Below are 13,551 nucleotides of genomic sequence, written 5' to 3'. Positions count from 1 at the left end.
GCTCAGCTAACATTTGCTGAAACACTATTCATTACAACTGAAATTCTCATCACACTGCTATGTACCTTAACAAACTTGAAAATTACATATGTGGAGAAGAAGAATCAGAATAAGAGATTATTGTAAATAGATCTCTTCAATAGACCTTATTTTTCTTTGTAACATATTGTAGGACATTGTGCTGTTTGCCCAGGTGTGATTTACTATTCCAAGAGGACTGAAAAATTATAAAATCAAGGAACAGCAAAGGTGCAAAGGGAAGAACTGCAGTATTTTCTCCTTTAATACAGAAAAGAGTTCTGTTCCTCAACAAGCTTCTCATGTGCTCACTGTAAGCCTCTGGACCCAGGGTCAAATGGGAACAAACACAGCACGCTACTATTTTTCAGCCTAGCAAACAAGAGAACAGATAGAGCTAGGACCATTAAATAACTTTGGTAAAGAGCACGGGTTCCTTATCCAATAGCCCTTGCTGGTTAATTCAGTCAGTGCCACATGTTCCACACAGCAAAGGGCAATAGAGCAACGTGATCTCCCCTCATCACACCCCACAGATGTGTGTACAGCTATTCTTATCAACTGCCCAGGGACAGTTGAGAATTCAGTGCTGGAACAAGCACACACGTCTAGTGTTGAGTGTGTCAGTATTTGATTATGTCTAAGAAATTAAATGGAGGTGCATGGTGTCAACGATGCAATCATACCAAACTCAGAGACAAAACGCTGACAAAAGAAGATGGCTACAAACTGCTGTAGGTGGTGGCAACTTTTATGAAAGTAACAGGAGGGTGGGCCACAGCTGTCACAATTGAAACTGAGAATCACTGATGACTGCTTAGCAACCTTAAACCAGCGTATGATTACATCAAAACAATTGATTTAGAATAAGACACAAAGTTATACCTTGGAACTAAGCATTTTCAAGATTTTGTAGAGAAACACTGAAATGGAAGAAGTTGGTCTGCACATTCCAAAATAGTTTTGTCAAAAACACTGCATGTAATTGGAAAAGCTGACATCTGTGGGTCTGCAGCTCTGCAGAGGTTGCTGGGTGCATTACTGCACACATGGCTTACATGACAGCTCAGATGCTTGTCCCTCAGGCTTTTAACTTTCAAAATTACCACTATTCACACTGCAGGATACAAATTCTCTCTGTTAAACTGCACTGTAATTGCATGACATTCAACTAACACTTCTCCACCTGCACACAAAAGCACCATCTCCTTTCATTTTTAGCCTTCTGACGAAAGCCCCTGAACACAAATACCAAAGCGTTTAGGCTGACGATCAATAATACTTCCCAGCCCATGAAGCTGACAGTTCATTACAACCTTAGCAATGCTTCATTATCTAGAAGTACTTCACTGCCCAACTCCCATCAATTTCTGCAAAATAGGCACAAATTCTCATCATTACAGCAGGTGTACTTTCAATTAAAAAGAACAAAGTAGAACCAATAGAAGAGACTTCGACACTGCTTGCCTTCAGAAATATGCACAGATGCACCATGGGCACCAAGAGAATATGTATCCAAGTTTTGGTCAATTTTATGTTATTTACATGGTTAAATCTGATGCTACCCTCAGCAATGAGGTACCCTGGTTAACAACTGCAAGAATGACCTTGAGAACTTGCGATCCACATGCTTACATGCCACTCTTATGTCTCTTCTCATTCTCTCAGATCATCTCTGTTTCTGAAGAATTTCAGAAAACTCATTCCAAACACTGTTAAGGATTACCTCTCTGCACACACACCTTATGTTTGAAATCTCTTGGCCACAGCAACACTCAATTCCGACAGCTTCTTAGACTTCTCTGCTGCTTCATTCACCACACCTCAGTCTCGTTCTTAGGTTTGTGCAGATATACAGTCATCAGCCAAAATAATATAAAAAATGAACAGCACAAAGACAGAGGTCCATTTCACAATCCCATATCTCACACCAACCACCTTCAACTGTGAATACCCTGTAGGCCACCATTCTCACTGTAACTACGAATCATCATCTTCCTACACGCACACACACACAAAAATAAGTTAGAGACAGAGCCTTTCCTCTTAGAAAGCCTTCCTTCCTCTGTCCAGGCTGAGTCTTTCAACCCAGTCACTCAACGATTTTTCCCCTCTGGCCTTCACAAATGTAATTTATTTCCTTCTCATACTCATCAGAAAGTCATGGTAAATATTCTCCTGGCTCATCACCTCGATCACATTCACTTCCCATCTCCAATGACATTCTCCCCATCTCTGTTATGTTAAACAGAAACCACCAGTCCTCCACTCCTGAGCACTTTCCCATGAGACAGCTCTTACCTCAAGTCAGTTGCAGACCCTGATCTAACACAAACCCAATCTCCATTTTACATTTTATCACTTCATACAGAATGTTTCAAATAAAAACCACATACTGTATTCTTAATGCTTCAGACTTACTATATTGCTGTTCACTGTACCCTGTTCTGGCACTGTCATACTAGAGAAAGACACACATGCCTTCTGTCTAAGCCACCCTAATTTTTTCCAAGACTTACAAATACACAAGAAAAAGAAAACCGAAGGCACACTAAAATGATTAAGGGGAATCATTCTCAAAAAGAGCCTGAGAGAGCTTTACCTTCTACAAAGATATAAGACAAAGCAAAAAGCCCGTCACCTCACATCCTAATTCCTCCTTTCTTTCACAAAAGGAAGGTGCTCTTCTGCCAGTCACCGAAGGCTAGCTGTTACCAAAGCACCAGCTAACAGACAAAAACACTGAAGGGAAAGTATGAGCATCATGCATCTAGGTAAGAGTTTAAATATTCTAAACAACAGGTATTCTGTCTGTGAGACAGGTATTCTGGAAATTTACAGCAACTTTTATGCTGCAAAAACCATAAAGCAATCTACTGCAGGATGCAGTGTGAAAGCCCTCTTTTGCACATTGCCTACAGTACTCAAGCTGAAGCACAGTGGGTTACATCCACAAGCACAGTCCTGACTGGTGTTATCATCAGTTTGGACTTTCCAGAGCCAACTTTTAGCTGAATTGGTGAGGTGATTTGGTTAAACAAACCTATTAAGAGAGGGAAAGAAACAGGGCTGCTTTCAGCAGCAACATGCAGGTTGGTGAGCATCAGCAAACTGAAATCCATGTGTTACACTGAGTATTTAAAGGAGAAAACTTTATAAAGTAGCAAAGTGATTCTTCAGCACATCCGGATGTTGCAGTGGCCTCAGCTTTTATCTTCATATCATACTATAAAGAGGGAAACTTCTGTAAAAGTCACCAGTGCTTTCTTTAATGACTCTGAGAGCTTCACTGGAAGCTCATCTTCTCTTCTGTCATGTCTCCCATACGCACTTCAAAGGACAGCACTGCTGCAGTACATGTCACATGTACCATTCCACTCTTACATCCCCATTTCAAATAAGGAGAGAATTCACCCTGAAATGCAACATTTAGCATTGCTTCTGTATTTTTCACCAGAATTTCTAGCTGAGTAGATCTTTTATCCACATAAAAATCCCGATCTATTTTTTATTCTGTTGAGCTTTTATAATTCAGTAGCTCCCTTGTTTCTTGTAAGAATGCTTATATGCTTCCTTACTCAAGCCTACAAAGTTTGAGACTCTTGCTCTCAACTTTAAATATGTAAAAGCTGACATTTTACTGCTTTGTTTGGGTTGATTTGCTTTTTTTTTTGTTGTTCGTTTTAATGAGGTAAGCATGCTCCAGAGGAATTTAACATTAGTAACTCAAGTTACTGGATGGAAACAGAGATTCCAATTGTACACAGACAAATGTATAAACCGTTAAAAAATCTCAACAATCTGACACTTATTGGAGCCAATCTCATTAGCTTCAAAAATAGAATAATCACTTATGAATGCCTAAACTGTACATATGCAAGCATGCATGTATGCATGAGAACATAACCCAGAGAAAATCTGGGATTAGAGAAATATTTTCCAACGACCAAAAGCATTTATCCAGAGATGAATCAGTAAGCAGCATCACCCAGACCTTAAAAACAGATCTACAGTTAGAAAATTTTATTTTTGTGAACTATAGTAAGAGCTTAACACCATAAGGTTTCAATTAAATTTGGCTTTTTCCCCTTCTTAAACTTCAATCTCTAATTTAATTTAGGGGGCAAAAACTAATAGCCTGCACGTGGGCTTGAAATCCACAAAACTCTGACTTCTATTTCTACCAACGTTCAATTCCCAGTAAATAAATCAAATTCTATAAAAACCTCAGTTGCTGAGTTTCTTCTTGATCATGCCAAAGATCTGCCCTACGCGACATTTTTTACAAGAGCCAACCAAGATTTCTTGCTAGCATGTCATCTTTCAGCAAAATTTTCAGCATCAAGCTTCAGAATATCTTGTATTCTACTAAGAAAAAACATCATAACTTAGCTATGCAACATTAAAAGATCATCCAAATACAATAATTTGCCAGACAATGCTGAAAAAATTACGGCACAGACTTACCATCCTCGGGTTTGGTCAATGCCTTCAGCAATGAAGTCAGCAGGAAAAGCATCTTCAAGTTCTTTTTTGTTTTCAAATGGATAATGCACTTGTGCATAAGGCATGCTTCCACTCTCAAACCAGCAATCAAAAACTTCAGGGACCCGGTGCAAAACGCCTTTGCCGCAGCGTGAAGGGATGGTTAGGTGATCAATACTGTGGGAAAGAAAAAGACTGGGGAGGTCTAAACAATAACAGGAATTGGCACAAAAAGTTAACATTATGGTTGTATGTTAGATGCAATAGGAGATTTTAGTTTTAGTGCTTCTTCCACAGGCAAGCATTTCCTTTGACATCTTCTGTAACTTAAAGATATTTAAGAGATTTTGTAGTAACAGAATCTAGGACAGAAGAAAGAATCACAGAGTGGCTTAGGATGGAGAAGACCTTAAAGATCATTTAGTTACAACCCCCTGCCACAGACAGGATGCCAACCACTGCATCAGGTTGCCCAAGGCCCCATTCAGCCTGACCAGGAATGCCTCCAGAGATGGGGCATCCACAGCATCTCTAGGCAGCCTGCTACAGTGCCTCACCACTCTGAGTAAAAAATTTCTTCTAAACACCTAATCTAAATCTCCTCTGTGGAAGCCATTTCAAATAACCATTCAACTACTTTTAACAACCAGTGAACAGTCCATGACTGACCTTTCCCGATGGAGATCAGTGACTTTCACTCCTGACAGCTCTTCCAGTTCTGCCATTGAACCAATACAAACTACCTGTAAGAGGCAAAATAATCAGTCTATAACTTGCACATTGCAGCACCTTTTGTTTTCTTCTGGAGCATTAAACAGGATGTTTGTAGGTCAGTTAGCATCTTCCAAAGTAGCTGATATAGCTGAAAAGCCAACATCACTTTTGAGTGAAGTCCCCTTTTTCAAAAAGACACAGCATGTTAGCGTTCAGAGATCACTGTCCTGATTTAATACAATCCTATTAGAATAATTAGAGACTTAGAAGATCAAATGTGTTGTTAGGTAGCAAAGAAGGAGGGGGGCTATTTGTTGTGCTGCTGTTTTTTGAACAACCCATAAAACCAAACCCTCTGACAAACCCACAATCTGAACTTCCACACAGCTAGGAGCCTCAGATTCTAAGTTCACCTTCTGAAGCTCAGGAAAGCTGCTGCATAGCTCACAGCTGAGTGCATAGGTACACTAAATTGCTCACACTAAAAAAGTCATTGCTAACAAAGGAGTTCACGTAAAGAAACCAGCGAAAAGCTTCAACAACAGATTTACATCAACACCATAAAACAATGATGAAACTAGGAAGAGAAGAAGAAAATTTTTTTCCATCTTGCTGCAAGCTTAAATCATTTGCTCTCCCAAGCACTTATGACCTCCCCTCATTGAAAAGGAGTCATGACTCACATGCTGCCATCTTGGTATAGATTTTATGGATCCAATCCCATACACTACCAGTGCAATTTAGAAGTGCCATGGAAAAACCTGATTTTTGACACACAGATCTGACAAGGAGTTAAACGTACCAACGTAAAGAAGCTGTAAGTAGGCTGGAAATTTTTCACATAGAATAACTTGCAAGATTGTTCTTGGATAGAAGTAGTCAGCAAGTCAATTTCTACAGCTAGTCTTAAATATATGTATATGTATACATAGTGAAATCATGAATAGCTAAAAGGTTTTCATTTACCTAATTCCACAAAACTGTCATGAATTGCAGAGATGATAAAAACCAGTTTGATTTGGTTGTTATGCCATGATTTTCCCAGTCTGATTCAACTGCTGATCTGCATTACTAATCAGTCTTCTCACGTTATTTTTGAAATGTAGATTTTCCGTCACTTATCTATCTGTCTTATTTCTCTCCATAGGAAGTAAATGTATCAGTGATCACAATAATCAAGTCTGCAGTTTGTACAGTGACCTGCGCAGGGCAACTGATCCCATAGGAGAAACACATAAAACCTCAAACTCCAGAGGAATGCAGACACCATCATACTGAGTAAGTCTGCCTCTATGTGGGTCAGAAGGGCAGAGCCACCACCTCAAGCACAGCTCATGAGATGCTTGAAGGCAGCAATGCAGCACGGAGATGGTAATTCCTACATTAGGCTGCACCCATTTGTTTCTGTAGATTGGTGTATGTTCTCAAGTTACAGCTATGGCTTCAGATATTTGTCTCCAATGTCAGGATCAGCTTCACCAGGCCCTTCCTGCCATTCATCCCTCCTCCACTTCACTTCTCAGCCAGATTAACTACCAAAATGAATGGTAGTTAATGCTGAATCAGCACCCAGAGGTCAGCAAGGCATGAAGTAAGCAGAAAAAGATTTGGGGCTGTTCAACCATGTTTCGGCAGCACTGAAACCTAACGTGAAATCAGAGGTCAAGGTTAAATACTTCTTACAAGACATTCATTTATCCACTTTATCTATGTAAATTAGGCCTATACATGTAAATCAGAAGAATAAAACCATCTTGCAGCAGTCCTTAATAAGTGTTAGCTTTTATTAGTTCCCTATTTCAGCTCCATTAAGTACTAATAATCCAAGAATAGTAATTGTTCGTAGAAAGAAATAAGTCCATGCAGAGTATCAGTGCCCCACCAAGGCATTCTGAGATCTTTCAAGATGGCCTTCTAAATACCAACCATTGAAAAGAAATGACTGCTGAGGTCAGCTGAAAGCCACGTTCCTGAAGCAGCCTCCAAGCAGACTGGAAACAGATCTGAAAGAGTTCCCTCCCACTTCAGCAGAGGACAGGTAGAGTGCTTTTGTTCCATAATGCAGGACTGCTGTGCCCAAAGTAGCTGTCTCACAAGTGAAGTGAGTGACAAGCAATGAAATAATCCACGAGAATTTCTGTTATATCACAAAGTATTTAACATTATGATTTATATTCAAATCCTATACAAGTAGACATTGTCCACTTAATAAACTTGTTGCTTCACTGAAAAAAAGTTATCCATTCTAAGAAAGACGTGCTCCTACACTGAGAAAAGCATTAAGATTTGAGAGCTTAAAAAGATTGCAAAAATGTGGCAACCGTCAAAAGCATTAGAAATTAAATTCTATTATGCACCTACCTAATAATTATGCTAAAATAAAAATAAAATAAAAGCTAAAATAAAACTGTGGGAAACCAGATATTGATTTGTAATAAAATTCACTCTAGAACCAATTAATTCACTTTACTGTACATTAAATAAAAAACTGTTACTACTTCTCCAAGATTTAATATGCACAGCATAATTGCATGCGACAAAGTGTTCTTCTGAGAGCAATACATGAAGAGGAGCTTCAGCAATCTCATATGGCACTAGGCTGCATTAAAACTGAAGTGAGGAAACTACCTATATGAGAGCAGATGTCACACAGATATAAATACCATCAGGACTGATGGAAAACTTAATAGTTTTAAAGCTATATCCCCCCACACACCTAAGAAAAGAGTGAATATAAAAAGCTTGAAATTCAGCCTGAATATAAAAAACTTGAAATTCAGCCTAGTCCAAAAACCATACTTAGTTATTGAACCATACATGACATTTAGTCTCCAGAGTACGCAGAAACATATATAATATCTACAGCTAAAACCAGCACATATACTGGTGTTTCTAACATTATTTAAGAACCTGAAGCCCTAAGGAGTATTTGCAGTTAATTTCCAAGAAAAGGTCAGTCTTACAACCTACATTATTAAAACAAACAAATCTACAAAGGCAAAAACTATCTATATACACAGGGAACAGGACATCAAATGTGATATTTTTAGGGGCATGGAGTGGAAGTGTAGGAGTAATGCATCCTTTATACAGTCTTTTTCAGCTGCAGAAAGAAATCTAGAAGCACGTTTGCACAAAACTGAAAGCCTTCCCTCCATCTAAAGAAAACCATTATACTGAACACAGCACTTCAATTTTAGCATTGATTCAAATCTTCTGGGTCTAAACCGTCAGCCCTCAAATTAAACTCTAACCAACATAAGGGAAGATAGAAGCACTTAGTTTACCGGTAGTGTACAAGCACACTCATAGCATAAATACCATCCAAATGCCAAGGCATGAGGAACATTCATCACATGGGTCTAATGGAACTAGTCCATGTAGAAAAATGAGGAAAAAAAATACTTTTTACACTTAGAAACAGTTTTTTAAACTTGGTATCTTAACACTAAGAAAAAGCTATTACCAGAACTGTCTTCAAGTATTCACTTGAGCAGTGAATATTCATTCCTAGTCTTACCATTATTTGCTTTCATCATTCCTCTAGATTCGCCTTTTAAACTTCCTGCTACACTCACACTTGTAGCAGCACCAATATGTATTTTCGTATTTCTGCAGTGCTGGACTTGCTTTTACACCTCCAGCAATTCATTTGGCTTCAAGTAACAGAGTGTCAGAATTTCCAAAACGCACTGAGAAGACTGTAGGAAGAGAGTAAAAATCTTTTCCTTGCCATTTTCTCAGTGCATTCCTATTCCATCAGCTTTCTCATCACTGAAAATTCTTCTAGGAAAGATAAATTTTAACACTCATTTAAAAAAAAAAAAAAAAAGCATGTACAAGTACATAAGCATATATCTATCACCCATTATAGATACACAAGTTCCATCAAGATACAATAAGACAACAGCAGCCACAGTCTATCAAAATTAACAAGCAATACATAACACAGAGAGCATTTTCTTTAGAATGGGAGCTTTTGTTTTCCTACCTCTTCAAAGTCATCACTGACCCACAGTGGGATGGGTGTTCCCCAGTACCGGTTTCTAGATATAGCCCAATCTCGTGCATCTTTCAGCCAGTTCCCAAAACGCTTCTCCCTCACGAAATCCGGAACCCTGATCCAAAAAGAAGAGAAATATTAGTTTCCTTGTAGATTGAATGTAGTGGTAGACTAATAAGAACATGAGTATTTAATTGTATCCACAAAGCAATTCATTTCAGAACACTGCAGAAATGGGAGCACACTCAAGATAGCACAGTGGTTACTGCGAGCCTTATGAATTCACAGCCCAACAAGTAACACCATTACTTCTGCCCTTCTTTAACCTTGAAACAAGCTACAGATGTGAAAGACACCGCATTTATTTTATTCCACAATGTGTCAGCGAAGATGTGGGGTCAGCTTCTTCTCTCATGTCATTAGTGATAGGACCAGAGGGAATGATTTCAAGCTACGGCAGGGGAGATTCAAGCTGGACATTAGGAAATATTACTTTTCAGAAAGGGTGGTCAGGCACTGAAATGGACTGCCCAGGGAGGTGGTGGAGTCATCGACCCTGGGAGTGTTCAAGGAAAGACTGGATGTTGTGTTGAGGGACATGGTTTAGTGGGAGCTATTGGTAATAGGTGAACGGTTGGACTGGATGATCTTTTAGGTCTTTTCCAACCTTGGTGATTCTATGATTCTATGTGCTCAACAATGGACCCAATAAATATATACAATGTCCAAAAGTCCCCAGGATAGTATGGTACAACACTGGAAAATCATGGCTAAGGGTGGATAATAATTGTCCTGCTTAATTTTACCTTCAGGAAAACACACTAGTTATTCATTTCTGTCTGAAGCTTTGGGAAGTCTTGAGTAATGACATGAAAAGACATGCTGCATTACACATGGGCAGTCAGGTAACCATGTAAGACCTCTAGATTTTTGAGGAAAAAAAGATTAAGATGTCAGGTTGACATACTCTATGGAAAAAAAGCCTTTTTATCCTATTTACTATCTCCATCTAATTTACCTATGACAAATAAATAAATGGAAAGCCAAAGCCTACCAATGCCTGTTAAATCTCAACCTGGTAAGGTTCTGTGACATATTAGGACATGTTAAAAGCTAACTTTCATCCTATGAAAGCTCAAAGGTTAACACAAGAATGTGATGCCTACCTAGCTTCCTTAATGTGCTAAATGCCATCATGGTTTGGTGAGGAACTGACTGTTACCTGTAAACAAATAATTAACTATATATACAAAGATTATATAACAGATAAGGGAAAGCAGTGTTTCTGAGGCCTCTTCAACCTTTTCTCCCAGCACTAGGAGATTCATGTAAAAAGTGTGAGCATCACTTGGAAGAACCTACTGATGTCAATTCAAGCTGCTCTATCAAGCTTCACCCACGGTGACACCATGTGGAGGTCTGAAGACTTTTTGATGCCAACAATATCTAGAGTAGACAAAAACTAGTCATAAAGAATTCATTAAATATCATCATTCTGAAGCTCCACAGCTTCAGTAGTTATTTCTAGGTTTAATTTTGACTGCAGAGTTACCCTCTAAACATTTCTAAAAGAAAAATATAATACAAAAATGCTTTTTAAACTCAGCAACTAACGTTTCACAGTGTCTGTACACAGCTTTGAAATTTAGAAACACATGCAGGTTTTCAGACTTTCTTAGAGTAGGGCTCATTTGTATTAACTTCTCTGTAGTGACCTCAAGAGACCCTCTCTCCCAACACCAGTGGAAACTGTAAGAAGACCATTAGCATTTGCCTAACATTCCACTAATGTGGAAAACTTCCCCATACATCACTCCTAAACTAGTTTCCATTTTTTAGAAGTTGTTAGACACTGATTAGCTGAAATTATTAGTCCCATTTAACATAGCTAGAGGCAGAAACAATCCCCCAGTGACATTAAAACGCTTGGAGTTTCAGCTCTGCCTCCTCAAAACATGCAAGAAAAATTAATTTGATCCCCAAAGTGGACATTAACCACAAAAACGCACGTGGTGTTATCCTTCACTCTCTCTGAGCTATGAAACCACAATTTACCTCTTCTGGTAAAACTGTCTGACCCTGCTGACAATTTTTAGCAGAACATAAAACACAAACCACTTCATCTACTATGAACCACATTTGTAACCATAATTTGTTACCACTTCAGAGGTGCAGTACAGAAATAACACCAACATAACCGTTAAGCACAATGAAAACAGCCCACATCTCAAATACACCTTGAGCTCATCACTCAAAGAACACGTTACTTAAAACACCTTATTCTGACCACCACACAGACACCACCCAGACATGGTATGGCAGATACAGCCGAATGGGAACAACTTCATTAGATAGCCACCCAGAGCAAACCCTTTGCAGCCGTGCATTCTTCAAGCCTAGGGCCTGTTCCTTTCATTTAGTCTCACTGCGTTCAGCTACAGCTATCTCAGTGTGACCTTTCTGACTTACAGACAGAACATTTTAAAGTAAATAAATCAGTCACAAAAGCATAACCCTAACCAGAGGCACCCCATTTTTACATGTACTACTGGGCTAGGAAGATGTTAGCATTCCTAGGAACGCTGTTACTAACACCTGATCACTATGTTACAGCAGCTCTAGTGTCCCTTTAAGGGCTTCGGGGTGGCTTTTTAAAAAGACAACAGTACTGTCTTAATTTCTTGGTAACTTTTAACAGATCACATCTTGCCAGGGCTGTCTATTATTACTTAACGAGGCCTTTATCCTCTCTTCCATCTACGTTCTGCAGTAACATGTTACTCAGCTAAGGAGAGCGAGGGCACTCAGAGGCTGTCCTGCAGTGAATTCTGCTCCCTTCCTTCCCAGTGCTGTAACTGAACAAACTTGGCCTCATCCTGAGAAAACTCTGCACTGCAATAAATCTGTCAGCACACAATCTTCCTTATAATCCCCAGCTAATTTCTCCATCTGAATTCCCAAGTACATTGAGAACACAATGGTGACTTTGAGGCCACAATAAAACCATAAATCATTACTGATGCTGATTCCAATTTCAGGAAATTTTGGGCTAAGTTAAACCACTTACCTAAGCCCAAAAGCTAACATAGTACCTTGAAAGAAAATGGCTGCACAAATGCAGAAGGAATCCTCACAGTATGGATATTTAGGAGCTTTAAGGAGAAAACAAAAAACACAGAAAGCCACCCACGCCACGCCACGGCCCTACTTTACAGCACAAAAAGATACAAGAAAGCCCTTTGCCATACGCCAATACACGTCTTCTGTGTTTAACCAGGTATCTGTCACTAACGTCCTTCAGCTAAAATGCATAACTTGCAGCTTTATGCTGAGGATTCCGCCTAAATCTGCAGTTTGGGACGACAAGGAAGGTGATAAGTGCTACAATCCATGCAGAGCAACTCTCTGCTAATGGCACTGAATAGGTTCAGACCTCAGAAAAGGTCAAGTTCCAGCAGCAAATAGTTCCAGAAGTTTTAGCAGAAATCAAAGCAGTGACTTCACTTCTAAGGATTCCTGCTGCAGCCCCGACATCGTGCTGTTCGAAGCTTTTCTTTTTTTTTTTTTCCCCCCCCAACTGGCCTACAATTGGTGTTGGTTTTGACCTTCAAACTTCTCTGCAAAATGACACAGACAGGATTTTGTACTTCCTTCTCCAACATTTAGCAAGGTTGAGGAAGCTGCTGTCTCAGCAGGCTGTGAAGCTCTCATTTCATGACTTGAGAATAGCGTGGGATAATGGCTATTTCTACTTCTTTGGCACCCAGGATAGCATGCTAAATAAACTTCAAGACACAGACATTGCAGCAGTAGAGAAGTTCATAGAACTGAACTTCACAACACAAAGGAATAAATATTCATTTGTCAAATAATAAATTATGCTATTGAAAGTAATCAGTTTCAATTTGCTTCAATGTAAATCTCTTTCAACATAAAAACTCCAGCTTAACAAATTTGAGATGACAGTAATTATTCATCTGCTCTAGACATGGATGTACACTTCTGATTTGGATCAGATCTGAGATTTTGCTGAATTCCTGCACTGCTAAGACTTCCATGCAGTGACCTCCTTTGTCCCTTCTCGGTAGCTACTCTTCTTCTTAGTGCAGAATCAAGACCTTATGTGATAAATAAAAAAAGATGATGAAGACCAATAAAAATTCAGACCCTGAACAGCATTCACTAGCCTACCACAACAGAAATAATTTTACTTGGCCTCCAAAGTCTGTGTCCTACAGAGTATTCAGAGCGCACAAGCAAGTGAACATGGATTAGAATATCTGAAATTAGGGAGCATCTCTTCAGTCCCAGAGCACACGTGGCTAACAGCA

General features: G+C 39.2%; 1 protein-coding gene across 4 annotated transcripts in view; it reads right to left on the bottom strand.

Annotated features, from left to right (window-relative positions):
* IARS1 (isoleucyl-tRNA synthetase 1) overlaps window positions 1-13,551 on the bottom strand; it is a 95,303-nt gene that overhangs the window by 40,814 nt on the left and 40,938 nt on the right. For all 4 annotated transcript variants that reach the window (XM_019620004.3, XM_010718400.4, XM_085236207.1 and 1 more), the window contains 3 exons: window positions 9,209-9,335; window positions 5,173-5,246; window positions 4,486-4,680 (listed from right to left, as the gene is read on the bottom strand). In XM_019620004.3, coding sequence (XP_019475549.1) covers window positions 4,486-4,680; window positions 5,173-5,246; window positions 9,209-9,335 — 396 coding nt within the window. The remainder of the gene's footprint in view (window positions 1-4,485; window positions 4,681-5,172; window positions 5,247-9,208; window positions 9,336-13,551) is intronic.

This window comes from Meleagris gallopavo, chromosome 14 (assembly GCF_905368555.1).
Source record: "Meleagris gallopavo chromosome 14, MGAL_WU_HG_1.1, whole genome shotgun sequence".
Lineage (NCBI taxonomy): Eukaryota > Metazoa > Chordata > Aves > Galliformes > Phasianidae > Meleagris > Meleagris gallopavo.
Note: the sequence above shows the minus strand (reverse complement) of the source record. Positions and strands in the feature narration are given on the sequence as shown.